This window comes from Medicago truncatula, chromosome 7 (genome assembly GCF_003473485.1).
Source record: "Medicago truncatula cultivar Jemalong A17 chromosome 7, MtrunA17r5.0-ANR, whole genome shotgun sequence".
NCBI lineage: Eukaryota > Viridiplantae > Streptophyta > Magnoliopsida > Fabales > Fabaceae > Medicago > Medicago truncatula.
Genome location: NC_053048.1, coordinates 26,305,943 through 26,325,247, shown reverse-complemented (window position 1 = coordinate 26,325,247; position 19,305 = coordinate 26,305,943). Strand labels below are relative to the sequence as shown.

The window sequence follows — 19,305 nt, the reverse complement described above, 5'->3', positions numbered from 1 at the left end:
CTTGTATCTTTATGAATTAAATAATCAACGCACACTTGCTCGCACGCACACACTCACAAAAAACCTAGTTTAATTGCAATTTGATATTACTATTGTGGAGTTGATTTCAAGCATTCGTTTTACTAATTAGTCAAACTTGAATCAAGTTTTGTTTTTCCTTTTGCAGCTTTATTGAAAAACACATTTCCTTGTTTTGTTTCTATAAAATGTTTCTGTTGCATAATATGACACTCTCTTTATATCCAATTATGATTTGATAAGCTAAACTACCAATTAGTTTAGTAAGAAATTTAATACTTTATAGTTTAGACTTAAAATCGTTGGATGACAATAATGTGCGATAGATAAATGAATAAATCTGTTAGGAATATCCATCTTAACATATAATAGTTCTCATGGTAGAGATCACACCAGAACATCTAAATAATTATTTTTTCAATCCTAGATTGTGTTGAGTTAAATAAAGAACCAGAAGATAATATGCAATTACTAAACTTAGAAGTGTTGGGAGAAGGTTCACCCTCATTATTTCCAAGTCTTAATGAGCTTTGTTGGTTAGATCTCTCTTACTGTGAATCCCTCTTGGCCTTCCAACTGAAATCTTCAAGTTAAAATTTCTAAAAAGACTCTACCTTTGTGGCTGCTTTAATTTGGAGAAGTTTGGTGAGATTAAGGAGACTGTAGAAAGTTTAACGGTTCTTGTCTTAAACAGTGCAGCAATCAAATAACTACCTTCATCCTTGCACCATTTGGTTGGGCTTGAAGAATTGAGCTTGCGCTGGTGTCGTAAGCTCGAGATTATTCCGTCTTCCATTGGAAGTCTTGGCAAACTTAGCAAGTTAGCCCTTATCTGCTGTGAATCACTTGAAACTTTTCCAAGCAGTATTTTCAAATTGAAGCTGACAAAACTTGATTTTCATGGTTGCTCAATGCTGAAGACCTTCCCAGAGATCTTGGAGCCTGCGGAAACGTTTGTTCACATTAACTTGACAAAAACAGCAATTAAGGAACTGTCTTCATCTGTGGATTATTTGGTTGGACTTCGAACCTTGTGCCTGAAGTTATGCAGTGATCTGGTGTCACTTCCAAATAGCATTGCTAATCTAAACTATCTATCTGAGCCTGATTGTTCTGGTTGTTGCAGTATTGTGAACCTTCCAGGGAGCATAGCTAATCTCTCAAGCTTAAAACCACTTGATTTAAGTGATTGCAAAAGGCTTGAATGTATCCCACAACTTCCATCATCTCTAAACCAGTTGTTGGCGTATGACTGCCCGTCCGTTAGAAAAATAATTCCAAATTCAAGGTTGGAACTCCCATCAAATTCCGATAAGGACAACTTCATATTTCATTTCACCAATAGTCAAGAACTAGATGAAACTGCTTGCAGTAATATTGGGGCTGAAACATGGCTTAGGATCACCAAGGATGCATACAGATCTGTGTTCTTTTGTTTTCCTGGGAGTGCAATTCCTGGTTGGTTTCCTTATCGTTGTACAGGAGTTTGGTAGCAATGAAAATGGAGTCTCCAGACTGGCTAAGTAATAGCAGGCTTGTTGGTTTTGCCCTGTCTGTTGTTTTGGAATGTCGGGATATGGATGATGCAATAGCAAGAAGTGGTAGCTTTACGTGCAGATTAACATTTGAAGCTGATGGTGGCACGCAAATTCTCGCTAACTATGCCGAGATAAAATACCATTTCTTTTCAAAGGATGGAAGTAGGTTAGTCATCCAAGATCACACATTCATAAGGAAATATCACTTGGACTTTGCTAGCATTGATAATTGGCTCTTTGATGCCCACAACTTCACTTTTGAGTTCAGCAAACATGGTTACCTCTGATATCCTAAATCAGATGTCATGGTGAAAGAGTGTGGAATATGTCCTCTTTATACTAAAGAAATTGATGCCAATGATAATAGTTTGAATTTGAAACTTTTAAATAAAGACATTGAAGAGCCGAGTGGGAGCAATGCTGCATAATGATAAGTTTTTTATGGATGCAAATAAATTAAGATAGGCGACTGCAGGTATGTAATATGTCCTTTGTTGTATATAAACTGGCTAACCACCCATACTTTTCTTTCTTTTTCGAGTTTTAAATGTTGAAGTTCTAATTCTCATTTTGTTTTGTTTTTTTCACTTTGGAATTCATAATTACATGGAATGCCTTGTATGGCATTCCATGGATTCCTTTGTAATGAGATTACCAAGTTACAGTGAGATAAGGTATAAAGTTTCCAGTATTGGCATTTGTTGATTTGCTGTCGAACATGCTATTTCTTATTGATCTTGTTAATCCATTAACTCTGCTATCACCTTGTGTTTAACTTTCTACATTGATCGTTTGCGTTTCAGGTATTTCAAATTCATTTGGATTTTGTGCACGCAACTGTCTTTTTTTAAGTTTAGGCCCTGACTGGCAAGCTTGTCTGCACTATATGAAAAACACCATGATTTATTACTGCTGCAGGCCTGATGTGGTTAGTGTTAATTGTGGTTTGAGAGTTACTAATTTGAAGACCATTTTTATTTTCTGATGTACAGCTTTTCAAAGTTTTGATTTATTGAGTTGTGGAATGGAACAAAGAGAAGTATCAGAAGAAGAACATTTTTAAGTTTTCTTTTTTCTTCTCAAAGTAAATGTATATATTATATGAAGTTAGAAGTACGACTCTTTCTTATCGACAAATTGATACTAAATGATCATTCACCTTCAGTGTCAATGCATGATTATCTCGTAGGCAAATGAGGTTTGATTTTATTGACTCTTTCCCTCTGGTAAGTCGTTTTTATTTCACTTTGCAGCATTTTCTTACATATTGATAAATCATGAGAAGGCAAGAGCAAACTATAATAAAACATATATATATATAAAACTTGCTCAAGCTCAGAATGAGGCATTTTCAAGATTGGCAAGTCTCAGAGTAGGTGTTGTATAAAACATCAAGAATTTCTAGTACTTGTGGTTTAAAATCTATATATACCCAGTGGGAAAGTCTCTAATTTTAATTCTATAATCATCGAAGCAGAGGTCTTTTTCATCATTTGTTGAGTTTAATAGGAGATAAACAAATGAAGTCGTCACGCATTAAATAGCTCTATATTTATTGATTTCCCAACTTGTATGCCCTTGTAAAAAAAAAGTTTATTTTTCTAAATATATTCTTGGCTATAAATATGCAAGGATGAATGATTAAATTTAAAACTTACCTCATTCTCATGTATCAGTTAATATGCAAATATGCATGTGTGATTAAATTTAACGAAACAGAAATATCATTTTAAATGGACTACTTATTTGTGTATGATCAAATATTATCTCAACGTACCAGCACTTACTAACCTTTTTTCAATGTTCACCAATCTAGAAAGTTATTACAACTATACTGAATGCATTAACATTAGGATGCTACATAAAATAACTAGGATTAACATATGAATTATCCACCATTTGTTCTGCTGTTTATTAGGGATAATATAATCCATAGCCACCATTTATTCACCCCTCCATTTGAAATAGTATCTTAGCTGATCATTGCTAGGAAAAATGTGTTTACCATCATCAGATTTAACAGCAAATCTATAGCTAAAAACACTAGATCATCTTTTTTCGTCATGCATAACATGAGCATATTATCATTGCACAAGTTTAGAGAATTTATATTCAGGGTCACTGAATGTCCCTCACAACGGTAAGGGAACCAAGAAGGAACTGCACTCCCTAGAAAGCAATAGAACACAGACCTATATGCATCCTGAAGGATCGTCATATGTGCATCAGCCGCAAGGTTACTTTGAGCCCTTGAATTTAGTTCTTGACTATTGGTGAGATGAAATTTGAAGATGCCCTGATGACTCTGTTTAGAATCTGATGAACTTGTAGTCCTTGAACTTGACACTCTCCTAATGGATGGACAATCAAATGCCCACAAGTGTTCCAGAAATGGTGGTAGCTGCGTTAGACATTCAAGCCTTTTGCAATCAGTTAAATCAAGTGATTTCAAGCTTGACAGATGAGCAATACTCTCAGGAAGGTTAACAATACCACTTTCATGAAATGACAATTCTCGGAGTGATGACAAGCGACCAATGTCACTTGGGATTTCTGATAACTTGTCATAGCCTAAAAAATAAAGCTTGGCGAGAAGGGTTACATTACCAATGTTATTTGTCATAGCCTAAGACTCAAGGTTTGAAGCCCAACCAAATAGTCCAATGATGAAGGAAGCTCTTTAATTGCTGCTTTTGCTAAGCTAATGTGAGCAAAGTTTTCGGCAGGCTCCAAGATCTCTGGGAAGATCTTCAGCATTGAGCAGCCATGCAAATCTAATTTTGCTAACTTCAGTTTGAAGATGCTGCTGGGAAGAGTTTCAAGTGATTCACAGCAGGTAAGATCTAATTTGCAGCAGGTAAGGTCTAATTTACACAGTTTACTGAGACTTCCAATGGAAGATGGAATAATCTCAATCCTTGAGCAATTGTGCAAGCTCAACTCTTCTCCAAATGGCGTAAGGATGAAGGCAGTTCCTTTAATGATGTTTCGTCTAAGATGAGAACCATCAAATTTTCTGAAGTTTCCTCAATTTCTGGGAACTCCTCCATATTCGAGCAACCACGGAGGTAAAGTCTTTTGAGAAATTTCAATTTCAAAAAGTCAATTGGAAGGCTTATTAGTGATTCACAGTAAGAGAGATCCAACCAACAAAGCTCATTGAGACTTGGAAAAAATGAGGGTGAACCTTCTCTCAACACTTATAAGTTTAGTAAGTGTATATTATCCTTTGGAATAGTAAGTTTTTTTTAACACATCACAGGCGAGCGGCTCAAAAGTATCCGAGAATTTCTCAAATATGGACCCAGGTTGTTTGTCGAGACAGTATTGTATATCCTCAGGCAAAATGTATCTAAATATGTCCCCCCGTGGTCTAGTGCGTGAACAAACATTTGATAGTACCCCCTCGTTTGGACTATTGACCGAAAACATCTCAAGGTTGCAACAATTATACAAAACTATTAATCCTGAAGACCTCGAGAGAATATTGCTAGGAATGTTTAAACTCATAAGCCCAACACAGCCATTTAACCATAAACATTTTAGCCTTCTGAGAAAACCAGACGTGTAAACTTGAACCAACTCTCTGCAATGACTAAGAATTGCTTCTTTAATATTTGGACATCTAGATAGGTCTGGTATTCGAATCAGTTTTCGAGAACCACTAAGGTCAAGCTTTTTCAAATTCGGTAAATGCTGGCACAAATCAACAGTACATCATTAGGTAATCACAAAAACTACCGATCACTTCATAAAAAGAATAGCCACTCGCAAATTTAATCCCAACTCCATGTATATAATATGAGTTAATTTGCAACTACTAATCACTTAATTAAAAAAAAAATAATAATCTCTCAAGATACGAGAAATGGTTGTCCCTAAATTTCTTCATCGAGGTTACTATATCTATTAATTTTTATTTTTGAAAAACTTTATCAATTAATATGAGTATTTTTATTATTCTCCATAAAAAATTGTTATTTGATCTTTCTTAATGATTTCAGATTTTTAAGCCTGAATATAGAAAACTGTTGTTGATATTGATTTTCCTAAGTTTGTTTGCAAAAAAATAAAGCTGGCAATACCTGATCTCTCTCCCAAAGTAGTTCAATTTGAGTGTCACGCATGTCAAGTTGAACAAGATTTTCCAGAGAAAAATCCAGCGGCAAAGATCTTTGAGGGAAGGCATCCCAACGAAGAAATCGTAAATCATCTAGAAGACTATCAAGAAATGATGGAATGTGCACTTTTGAGTTTTGATTTTCTCTAGATTTATAGAACTGCAGCATTCTCAGATTATTCATCATTTTGAAAGTTTTGGGATTCAGTTGAACTTTTCTGAATCGGCACATGTCGATGAATATACACTGCACTACATACGCCCCCTAAAAGTTAAAGGAAGGACTTATCAACGGAAATAAAAAAATTAAGTTGAAAAGAAATAACAGCCAAGTGCTTTCAATATGTGATAAAGACATGAAGTACATATGTATAAAAAAAGACTTAAAGTGAATCATTCAACTGTATGTATTCCTTAGCCCTTAGCAGATAAAGGTTTCATGGAGAATGTAAAGCAAAATAAGAAACATAAAGGATTTACCTTGTTCTTTCTTAAAACGTGATAAACATCCCCATGTTTCCATAATTGATTGCGGTTTCCAGTATCGTTGATGAACAATTTCAAGTCCCATTTCCTGTATAAGATCGTGCAGCACAATTTCACCTTTTAGAATAGACATGAGGCCTCGACCAATAAGAATTCTCATTCCAATGGCAGTCGAGAAACCACAGCTATCTAGAGTTTGCTTGACAGTATTCATGTCATGTCCCCTACAGAAGCAAGCTATGTCAAGAAATATATCCTTCTGCTCATCATCAAGCCCATCGTAACTTAATTTCAAGGCACCAAAAATTTCACCTTCAGTATGCTTTTTCAACTTCTCCAAAGCACTTTCCCATTCTTCTTCTGTTCTATTTTGAAGTGAAAAGCCCGAAACTTTGAGAGCTAATGGGATCCCTTTAGCACAATTTAAAACCTTCTCTGATAAACCCATAAAAGCTCCTACGGGATAGTTGTAGAGAATCTTGAAAATTCATCTCATTCACTTCATATATTTCATCAGCATCTATATTCTTAAGTACTTGCATGTCTCTACTAGTCACAATGATTCTACTTCCCCGCTCAAATTCACCATGCCATCCAATTAAATCTTTTAGTTGACAGGTATTGGGTCGCCGTACACGCTGAAAAGAAATTTACTCTAGAATAAACATTTTTTCTTGTCAAAATTTGCACACAGACGATTATAAAAACCTCTGAATTAGTAGATCCTCATAGTTCAAGTTACAAAAATTAGTATGTCAAAACTATTATAACTCAACGCTATGTATATCATTAACTTTAGAAATTTTTGCTTTGGTATCAATCATCAAGCGGTATTTTATGAATACTCTAAAGTCTAAAGTATAAAAAAAGGGATCTTTAACTGGTTACAGCTTACACATAACTAACAAAGTAATATGAAAACTAATAATTCATAATCAAAACAAGGTTGATTAATTTTCCATTTAATTCATAATCAGAATTGCACAGTATTATTGTATTGCCTTATTCAAGGTTGGCTCAATTACTTTTACTTCCAAATGCTAATCATACAATACCATGAATTGAGGTAATAACCAGAAACCTAAAAATCTGAATCAACAGAATAAGAATTGATTTTTGAAAGTTTCAGAATGGTTGTAATCAATACAAATCAGATACAGGCAAACAAAGAAAAAATGTGGATCCTATGCTATACAATCATTATTTTGAAGTAATTGAAGGAAAAATATGTCATTGTTTAAAAGTAACTCAAAGTACACCCTGCCTTACCTTTTCATTCTGACGGTTTGATTCCTCACACACCCAGCTCATTTCAGGTTTGAATTCTTTATCCTTTGCCTCGTCATGAACTCCGTATATACTATTTGGCACAGATAATTGCAAAAATTGTTGTAAGTAATAATCATCTGTAAGCAGTTGTCATATTAGGGATCTGTAGCATAGACGGTAATTAAAAGGAAACCACAATTGTCGTCCAATTTAGGGATTTGGAGCAGTAATATATCATGCAGTTTTCGATTTCAAGCGTCTAGTCTTAAATTTAGAATGGTAAGTTTGTCTTGAAACTTGTGTATTTTATATTAAATATATAACTTTTTGATAAATAATTGGTGTTTTTCAATGAAAATTTACTACTTTTAGTTGTCTTAACATGTGCAATATTGCACATGTTAGACAAACTCATATCGTCTAACAGTACATTTGCAACAAAGTTTCAAAAAGGATAAAGATTATGATTCCAAGAAGCATATATATACCTTATTAGGAAAGTGATGAAGGATGGGAGAGGAAAATTAATATTTAGTGATCTGATTTGTGATATATTGTTGGTTGATGTGTTGATAATGAAGAAAAGAATATTCTTAATCAGTTAATCAGCATCCATTTCTTCAAGAGCTGCTTTGGCTGATGTTTTAGCATCTTCCAGAAGCTCCACTGGAACCTGCACATGATTAATTTCGTAGCACATGATAGATTAACAAGCAGCAAAAACAAACAAAAACAACAATTCTATGCAAACAGTAGCTAAGGTCAGTGTTATAGATGCTGGAAGGCCAAAAATCGACATATAAAACATATGCCATTGTGGCCTATTGGCACCATCACCCTTCACAAACTTTTCAATTAAAATATAAAAACCGTCCACTGACATGCTTGTAATGTACTGAGATGATCTATAGTACACTTCTCATGGTACCAATGAAAGTTTTCAGAACTTTAAATACAAAATATATGAAAACATTCAATATTAAGAAAGGCATACACTAGAAAAGATTGTAACAATAAAGCAGTGATGGCCAAGAAACATTCCACAGATAAATTTCACAAAGGCACGAGTTGAAATGCAATATGTAAAAGAATGTGCATGCACAAATGCTTTCTTATCAATATTGTCAATCGCATATAGCAGATTACAGCAATCTGTTCAAATTACTTTATGCTACAGTGCTATAGCACCACTACTTGACAACACTTGGTATCCAATAAATTATCATGCTACTTACATCTTAGCTACTTCAATAACTCCTTGTCGGCAAGTCGTATACGCAAGCTTCAACTTTCAAATTTCCCTGCCAAGACATTAACAAGATAACATTGTAAAATAAAATTCTATTATGGAAACTGATGCAATATAGCATAAGACAGAAATCACTACAGAAGAATTATGTTAACAAAAAAAAAGGAAAACTCCACAACCCACAGAACCAAATCTAATATGTGACTTTTCATACAACGATAGCTAGACCTTTTCTCACTAGGTTGGATCAGCTAAATGCACTAAACAACACCATAATTTCTTATCATGTCTAAAGATAGTCCCTCTTAATTACTTAACCTACAGTTTTTCTTGATCTCCCTCTACTTATTGGACTACTCTCCTTCTTGCCAAACCTCATTACTAGTATTATTTGTATTTGTCAAAATATAAAGATCAATTTTACACCATACTACTGCACAAATAAATGGAGATCCTGAGGAGTTACACACATAAACCTTATTCAAATTTGTACACATACTTAAACCAAATTATTGCATTTTAATTTTACACCCTCCTTAAAACCACAACAGCAGCAGTCTCATACGAGAGAAACTTGCACTTCAAAAGAAGAGCCTCAAAGATTTCAAAGCGCACATAGTAAGAGATCTATTCAATATTTGCTCCTATCTTGCTCAACCTTCAGCAGCTGATTGTTAAAATTTACAGAGATCCCATGTAGTGGAAACTCAAAGCAGTTACTCCCTCCGTCCCAAATTGTATGTCGCTTTGGAAATTTTTTTTGTCCCAAATTGTATGTCGCTTTACAATACCAATGAATCATTAATGTTACTTTTCCTATTATATCCTTCACTATTTATTGCCTTCTCTACTTCCAAGTCATTCATTTATCTTTCTCATATCATTTATTAAGGACAATTTTGTAAAACAACTCATAATATCTCTTTCCCACACAAAATTAATTACATTTCTTAATACGTGTGAGATGCCCAAAACGTCATACAATTTGGGACGGAAGGAGTATTAGATAATATGGAACATTTCAAAGTCTCAAAACAGTGTGTAAATCATGAAATTAGATCCAAATATTTCAATGTGATAACATAACGTTAGAACCCTAGCTAGCAACAAAACAAAGTTTCAAAAAGGATAAAGATTATGATTCCAAGAAGCATATATATATATATATATATATATATATATATATATATATATACACACATATACATACATACATACATACATACCTTATCAGGAAAGTAATGAAGGATGGGAGAGGAAAATGAATAATTTAGTGATCTGATTTGTGATATATTGTTGGTTGATGTGTTGATAATGAAGAAAAGAATTGTGAGTTTCTAAAAAGAGGTGAATGAGTGGTCTATTATACTATTTTAGGAAAGTGTTTCTAAATAAAAGTTAAAAAATTTTAAAAACACTTTACAAATCGACCCCTAATTTCAAATTTGTAAATTGACCCCTCAAAATTTTCAAAAATTATAATTTGATCCCTAAAAATTTTGAAATTTACAAATCGACCCCTAATTTCAATTTTCAAATTTGGCCCCAAAAAAATTAAAATTTATAAAAGTTGCTCAAAAATGATGACAATGAAATTTTTTATTACTCAATCCAAACAAAAGTATCGAGAAATGAAATTAATTTAATTGAATCATTTAAATTACCTAGAAATTCTCTGAGAGTGTGTTTGGATGAGGGAATGTTTTGAGGAAATTCAAATACTTTGAGGTGAATTTCATTGTTTTGATAATAATTTAAAGAATTTTCAAAATGATGGTAATTTATGAAGTATTTTGTTCAAGTTAAATTTAGAGAATTTCAAATGACACCTAAAAATTCAGAATTTTAAAATTCTTCATTGTTATATTTTTTTTCAAATTTTGCATTTTGGTCCCCAAATTTTTCAAAAAATTCAATTTGACCCCAGTAAATTTTAAAATAATTGCTGAAGGAATTCCCAGAAAAAGTTTGAAATGCTGAAAGAATTATTGGTATTTCCTAGAAGCCTTGTTACATGTGAAGTTTATTCGGAATGATGGAAACTGTTTGTTTAGCTGCAAACTATTCCTAGACAAGATAATAGCATTTGTATTTTATGGTCTCTAGATGTTCCAATGACTGGTTGAGGATGATATGGATTTTGTTTTACCATTCAACAAATTAATGAAAATGATGTTACATATTATCTGAGATTAATGTTTGATGTGTTTATCACAGAATCACAGTTTAGAACTGCACCATGAATTTATAATTTCGGGACTCTTTTTTACAAAGAATAAAAGACATAACAAACTACTGTAACCAACTCCTACAAAATTGTTAATCACCAACAGCTGACAAACTACCAAGTACACATCGATTAACTTGTTCTAAACTGCGATTCCATGATAAACGCATCAAATATTAATCTCAGATGATATGTAACATCAGTGATCATCATTTTCTTTAATTTGTTGAAAGGTAAGACAAAATCCATATCACCCTCAACCAGTCATTGGAACATCTAGAGACCATAAAATACAAATGTTGTTATGTAATCAGTCTAGGAATAGTTTGTAGCTAAACAAACAGTTACACCATTCCAAATCAACTTGACAATCCAACTTAATTTTTACAAGGCTGGAACCGAATGCATTAAGTAACAACAATCCAAATTTTTTCTTGGTAAATTAAAAATAGTTTTCAAATGTTGTCTGCACCTTTGCTATATGTTTTCTTCTTCCATCAAAATCTAAACTCAATACACCCTGAGTAGCTCTTGTTAACGCACCACCTGACTATCGTCCATTACAACAAACCAAAAGAAGTATTTATTTTACAAATAAACACCATACAAACAAATCATAATCAAAAGACAAAAGTAGCAATACAATTGGTTTGGCATAAAACCAATATGCAGAAACCAATAAATGAGAACATTGCAGCTCAGAAATAGTTGGATTTAAAACAATATAAACAAACTTACAGCAACACCAAGAAAAAATCAAAAAATTTATTATAATTGCATAAATCAAACTTAAATCTAGGTAGTCAATCCAGATGGGATCCCAGAGAAGCGGAGCATCTAAGTGAAAAACTGCGACGAGAATGTGAATCCCATCCCACTTCTGATTCCCGGCCGTTCCAGGTGGGAGAGCAGGTTCCCAGTTCGCATGCTCCGGTTCCTGGGTTCTTGCTCCAAGAAAATCACGATTGTACCCTTGAAATTTGAACCGTTTGAAGGGCAATTTCGGTTTTCAACTCCAAACCCTTCCATTCATTACATGTTCTGTTTTTTTTATCGTATGTTTTTTTGTTTGTTACAGTGGAATCAGCTACTACATAATAGACATTAAAAGACACGTTGAATCTCTCCTCTGTTACATCTTTAACTAGTGATCGTTTTATCATATCTTTTTATTGTTCTCTTGTTTTTTATACAATCTCTCTAATGTTCTTATACAATCTATCCTTTGCGACCCCAGCAATCCTGCTACCCGGGATTCCGCTATGCCATTTTTAGGGTCAGCTGCTACGCGCCACTATCCGGGATTGAATACCTAGACTTTAATATGCTCACAAAAACAGCTATGCTCACGCTCTGCATATGAATAACTCCTTGGCAGCTCCAACCAAAACTCTATTAAAACTAAAGAAATTAGACATCAAAAACATTAATGTCTGTTTCATTTATCCATATAAACCAATGCACTATGTTCCATATAAGCCTTTTGAACCATTTCAATTAGCATTTAATTTGTCGATCGATTCTTTCATACCAGGAGTAATTGAGAACACTTAATTGGACGAAATATAGAAGAAAATTCAGCTATGTTCCATATTCAAGAGTCATTTGTAGAAGAAAATTACAACTGCTGATTTTTTCCATAAGTTCCACATCTCAACATCTCCTTGTCTTCCACCACCGCCGGTAAATTGAGGAAGCTGATATATATCATTGAAGTAAATGCGAGAGAATAAAGACATGGATTGAGAGGAGATATGTCCTTGTCTTCCACTTTGTCCATGTTTGGAACAAGCTCTTATAATTTCCTCATTCTTTCACTGATCCTAGTTCTTCATACCTGAAAATAGTTACTTGGAATCATCATTTTCAAAACACTTCATAAATTCAACATAGTCTAAAACTTCAAAAATAATAGCTTCATTCCATTCCTCAATTATTTTGTATGCAAAAGCTTCCTTCAAATATAGTTAGTAATTCATAAGTCCTATCCGCAATACGATATGATAAGATGCCTCCAGAAAATAATTGATTTTTGCATATAAACAAAATTCAACCCTTTCGGCAATGCTTCGAGGATGAGTAACACAGCCTCGTTTCACTCTAATTTTTCAAGGAACAGAATCTGAAACAACTTCTCTATAGCAACCATCTCAGATGAAGTGTTTGGTAAACTCAACTGATGAGATAATGTATGACCATGATTCCTCCTCTCGCCACTTAAATACCATAATTAATTTTAAGAGGCAAATTCAGTGACCTTGGTTTCCCTTAAAGATTCAACAAAAGCATTAACAGGATTTTTTTTAAAAAAAAGCTCACTGTTCCAAAAAAATAAATAATAACTCACAAAACTAAACAGTGAACATACAGTAGTGGAAGGATGATAAATATTGAACACTTAATTCATGAATGTAGGATTATCTGTGTAAGAACAATGACACAAATCAATCACTTCAATTTTTGTTATACACCTCAACATAGGTAAACGACAACTGTAGTATAACTAATACAAGACATCCCAATAACACTCCTAAAATAACCCAATACTCTTAACAAACTGCAATGCAAGTACATTGTCTAAATAAATAAGCATAAACTTTCAATCAAATTTTTACACATATGGCCACTCATATGTGTAAAAATGTAGGTGTATTTTTAAAACTGTGAGCCATGGCCACTCATCGCTTTTTTGTTTTTGTCGTTTTCGATTCATGGCTTCACCCAAGGCTCGTGTGGGCAGTGCTATGGTCCGAGTCCACTTTCCAGGTCTTAGTCAATATGAGAGATTTCTGATGAGTATGGTCTCTGACATTGGTCAACCCATAAAAACAGATCATAATAGGCTTAAGGTTGCTCATGGAAAATTTGCGAGTGTGTGTGTGTTGTGATAGAGCATACTCTTCCTGTGGCTGATGAAATATGGTTGAAAGACCGGTAACATAAGGTAGAATATATGATCCTTGTATTAGTGGTCTTAGGGATGACAAGGTCATTTAAAAAATTGGTCTTCTATGTGTTGAGCAGGTTGGGGTTATTGGTTGCTCTAGAGGAATTTAGTGTTTGTGGAGTCTTTCTCGATTACATGTTATTTCTTAATCAAAATATTACGTGCATCTCTGTTTCAATGCTAACACCTCTTATGGTTGGATTTTAACCATTATTTTTGCTAGTCTGCAAGCTTCTCATCGTTCCCAGATTTGGGCTGAACTTAGAGTTACATTCTACCAGTTTTTTTTTTTTTTTTTGGAAAAAACCAAAGAAACGATATTATAGCATAAGATATGCCAAGATACATAGCAAAGCAAAAAAAGAAACAGACCTCCCACGCCACAAAAAGAAATCATGAAACCTGGTATAATTCCAAATACCCCTTTTGATACACCCCGATAAAGAACTTAGATGCAAAACACCTATCCAAGGCAGAACCTCACACCCAAATGCCAGAAACAATTGATAATTTGATAGTCTTCAAAGATGCCATCTATATGAACTCCCACTATAACATATAATATGCACTGAAATCTCAAACATCAAAGGATCTAGCTAACAATACAACACAATACCAATCACACCAAACTCCACATTAGCTCCAAACCCACCTCACCTACACAAATCTAGCACGAACTGCTGATACTGAGATTCTTGATTTTACTGCTGCAAACACCAAAATAAGCCAAAACAGCACCTCAACACAGCTGAGCCAACACCAACAACCGCATCGAAGCACCTACAAAACAACTCAAGCTGAGAAAACAAATGCGCTCAGACCAACACACAGCTACACCACATATACAAAACCTTGATGTTTCTGCCGAGCACTGAAACCACGGTAACCACATAACTCCACAACTCTACAGATCCACAACACTTATTTTCTGAGCCCTTCAACGAATTTCCAGTCCATAAACATGAACCGATACAGCCCCTCTCCAATCCGAATTCATATATTTCAATACATCAAAGACACTCCAACAGATTTAGAATCCATTGACTTAACAAATATATGAATCTATTCATCTTTATTTCTTGTTACGACTTTTCCAAAACACCCAAACACATGCAAGTTGATGTTAAGGGTAGCAGAGAGCCAGTTCCAAATTCTGACAGCATAAGGACAATCAAAGAACAAATGGAAGGTTGCTTCAGCATGATTCAAGCACAGGTTACAAATAGATGAGAGATTACAACCTCTCTCCATGAGTCTTTCATCTGTAGGCATATTGTCATGCATATTTCTCCAGGCAATTAAGGATCTAGCCGGAAGTATATCAATACTTCAGATAGTTTTGGCCCAGTGCAGCTTCTGAAATGATGGGCTTTGAAAAGATAGGCATCTTTGAGGGAGAGGTCACCAGAAGGAGTGTTGATCCAAAGGAGCATGTCAAGTTTTTTCTCTGCAGGAATGATGACTTGTTCCACAATCTGTCTCAGATTAGGGAAAATGGAGATTAATTTCCCATGGAATGTAATCACTAACTCTGGAGCTCAGAGAGTTGTAAAGGTGAGGTGGGAACTGATAGACTTCACAAAGAGGAGGGCCACACCATCTGTCAGTCCAGAACCTTATACTTTCTCCATCTCCAATCAAAAAACTAGAGTTATCAATTATAATTGAGCATTCATTTTTCACACTACTCCATAACTAAGAGAAAATATGATGATTTATATGCTCCCTTGCTCTAAACACTCTGCTTCTTAGAAAGTATTATTATGCATAACAGTTGAGTAGTTCAACCATGACAGAATCCTTTGCCAAACTGAAGGTAAATCGACATGTACAGAATAAGCAGCGGAATAAAATATTCGATTTACTTTCCTTGGATCATTACGAATTGGAACTTGAACCAGTGATTCGATTGTTACCTTAGAACGATTGGTCTGAAAACGATCGGTGGAATCTGCGAACCGGAATCACGATCACAGCCAAGCAAATAGCAGAGCCTCTATCAAGTCCACACGAACAGTGCTCCTCCAAAACCTCGGTGCTAGCCAAGAAGACGGAAGTCAGAGAACTAGGGTTTCTGCAAAAGAACGTAACCGCAAACTGTTGCACTAGGGTTCTATTTATAGAACTCCTTATGTGCTTTGCAAGTCAAACTCGTTTTTGACTTCATTAAGCCCAATACGAGTTTAGTAAACTTTGCTAAATCATTAGCATTATTTACTAAGCGCACCCTTTATATAAGTCGTACTTATACATATCTCTTTTGACTGTTCTTTGTGTGTGACCCTTTAGGTTCTAGTCACGTTGGCAATAATATTAAATCTAATATTTAATATTATAAACAATGAGCGGTATCTAGCAACACATCATTGCTACCCAAGTGACAAGAATGTCAAGTGATCTGACGAAACCTTTCATGATAATACATATGTGTATAATTACTCCTTTGTCTCAATATCTTCATTGATCCCAAGGCATAGATAGTGTCACCCTTGTATAGATCAATGTTCATTTATCTTGATTCCGAAATATACTATTTAACGAATAAGTCCAATATCTTATATTGACTTAGTTCGGCATGGCCATGCATATTTATAGTCATATTTCATCAAGAGGCCTAAAGATATATCTCCTGTTTATGAGGAGGGACAAATCCCATCTAGGACACTCATGATCCTCGGCATGATTCATCAAGTGCCCATCAACCAACGTTATTGTTATCCTTTTACAGACAACGTTAGAATGGCAACAAAGCACTTGAGTCCACATTTAGAGATCATAGTGGTTTCAGGTCTAAGAGCGATATACATTATTATCATTGTGAGAATATCTTATGACAATTTCATAACTTACTATGTAGTATTCTCACAGTGGGTCAATCCAATATAAATATTACTCCTAATATTTATATCTATGTATAGACTTGATATCTCATATCTATGACCCATGAGATGCGGTCATCAGTCTACATACATAATAGTCTCGACGCTTTGTTATTATCCTTTATTCATATTAAAGCTTTGACTACGGATACATTTAAGAATAGCGTTCTATAAGATAATGTAATCTCATGATTAAGTCACACTTAATATATTATTAAACGAACTATCTATTCTAAGGACTTTATTAACATTATCTAAATATAATAAAGAGTGCCATATATTATTCAATAATAAAAGTCATGATACATAAGATAGGTTTAACATAAACTATTGGCCTCTAGGGCTTACACCAACACAAACCCCCCCCCCCCCCCACCCCCCACACTTGTAGGGCATTCAGAGAATATATGAGCAATATTTTCAACCACATCACACCCATTTATACATCTAATTTGTGACTCCTTCAAAACACCCCTTTTGAACAAATTATCCTTTGTTGAGATCCTATTTTGGAGAATCCTCCACATCATTATCTCCACCTTTTGAACAAAGTCCTCCCATCTCTTTGAATCAGAATTGGAGTCACACTCTTTCTTATCACTGCATGCCTCTTTAATTTTATTATTAATTAGCTAAAAAGGTGGAATGCATGACTGACTAACAGAATCACAATTCACTTCCTCATGATGCACAGCTGAATATGTCTGTCTGGACATGTCATAGTCAACAATAACATCGGCCATCTGTCCATTTACAAATAAAAACAGGGCAACTTAAAGCAACTAGATATAACACATCAAGAAATATTTACTTCGATGAAATCGCAAGTCACAACACCGTCAAATATTATTAATTCTGTTAACAGAGTACGCCAACTATCTCCAAGAGGATATCAACTACTTCAGTTCATGTAAACCAAAGCACAGGAAGGAGGCTCCTTACGGTAGAGCAAGTTAGAAACTACACTGCAGTGGCTCCAGGAGCTATATAATAAGAAGTTTTGTAGCAGAACTCGGCACTAGTGTGGAATCAATGTTACATCTCAATGATTTATAATATAAAGTGAATAAAGATGGATTTTAATTGGTACAAAAAGCGAGATATGTTTAAGCATAAGGATTTTCATTTGGGTGCTTTGATTATTTTCTTAACATATTATTTATATTTTCATCAAAGTTGCAACAAGTTCGATGAACTAACCTGAAACTAAGCCATTTGGTTTTCACATAGAAATTAAGTTTACAAAGTGCATATCATATGACAACAGTTTTATTGCGATTGCGGTCTAATAATATATACAGCTTGAAATCAATTTGGAAAGGTAAGTTGAAGGAACATAACAAAGGAAAATCTTTCTTATTTAGGAAAAGAACCAGACGCCCATGTCATGTCACATAAGGAGTTAGAGACAGAAATCAATAGCAAGAGGGCATTAGTGAGGATGTTCTACAAAGTAAGTTGGTTCACATATTCAATTAATAATTAAGCAGATTCATGAAAAGTATTTATAACATCTTTTTCATAAACTAACTTTTCGAATTGCCAAAACCTAGTTAGTACCCATAAGGAAAATAATTGAATAGATAAACAAATTTGGATTAGGAAATTGAAAGAATCATAAGCACAAAAGCAATCACCCATTCAATTTAGATTAGACATTGAACATTGAACAGAAGCAGAAATAGCGATGAAGAAGGTGAGAGAACTTAAGAACTCGAATAAAAAACGAAGAATGAGAGAAATGAGGAATGGAGTGATTGTAAAGCTAGAATCTGAAAGGCGATGTGCTTGCTTATGCTTATGTGAGAGAGATATAAAGACAAAGATTGTTAGAGTGACTTCAACGGAAAACATGGTTGGCAGGTGTCATATGACAAGCAAATCACCACATGCCACCTCAATGTCGGGAAAATGTCCAAAGTCCAAAACATTCCCCCTTTTGGTTGATCCCACTTTTAACTCAACAAAAACGGAATGATGTTGGACAAGGCAACTTATGCATGCGACCAGGTGGGTTTGGTGGGTCCAAAAATTTTATAATTTTGTTGCTGTTATTTCCAAAAATAAAAATATATTGAGTTCTAAAGTAATATATTTCAATGGACAATATTCTATTCCAACATGTCTTGTGATATTGATTGAAAAGTGCAATAGAAGAAGGACTTTTGGATGGGAAACAATTTAGTTATCCTTTAAAAATGCTTATTAAGGATAAGCAAACTGAGTCTTGCTGATAATCATTTAGTGATTGCATTGCCTAAAACCTATAATCATTTCCAATTTAGGATTTTATAGTTTTAAGTTGTTTTTAGTGTTAATTAATCATTTTGAACTAGTGATGCTTGTTGTGGATGTTTGAACTAGTGATACTTTAAAGCCATCATACTTGACAGAATAAACTTTTTTTTCTTTTCTAAATTTACACAAACATTTACTAAATCCTCCGAATCATGATATTTATGCATTTCAAAAGTTACACAAAATAGTATGTCAAAACTGTAATAATTGAAAGTCTTAAAACACTATGTGAATCATGAAATTGGGAAATGACTTGGTTATTACTACATTGTCT

At 34.2% G+C, this 19,305-nt stretch overlaps 2 protein-coding genes and 1 pseudogene across 2 annotated transcripts; 1 reads left to right on the top strand and 2 right to left on the bottom strand.

Moving 5' to 3' along the window:
• The first annotated feature begins 929 nt into the window (after positions 1–929).
• LOC25498298 (disease resistance protein TAO1) lies at positions 930–1,511 on the top strand. The gene has a single exon (XM_024770899.1). The coding sequence runs from the start codon at positions 930–932 to the stop codon at positions 1,509–1,511; it is 582 nt and encodes a 193-aa protein (XP_024626667.1).
• Positions 1,512–3,280: 1,769 nt separating this feature from the next.
• Positions 3,281–10,006, bottom strand: LOC112416629 (disease resistance-like protein DSC1; annotated as a pseudogene).
• LOC25498297 (disease resistance protein RML1B) lies at positions 4,743–5,857 on the bottom strand. Its single transcript, XM_024770342.2, has 2 exons — positions 5,642–5,857; positions 4,743–5,252 (listed from the first exon to the last, which is right to left on the bottom strand). The coding sequence occupies exons 1-2, from the start codon at positions 5,843–5,845 to the stop codon at positions 4,779–4,781; spliced, it is 678 nt and encodes a 225-aa protein (XP_024626110.1). The 5' UTR covers positions 5,846–5,857; the 3' UTR covers positions 4,743–4,778.
• Positions 10,007–19,305: the final 9,299 nt, after the last annotated feature.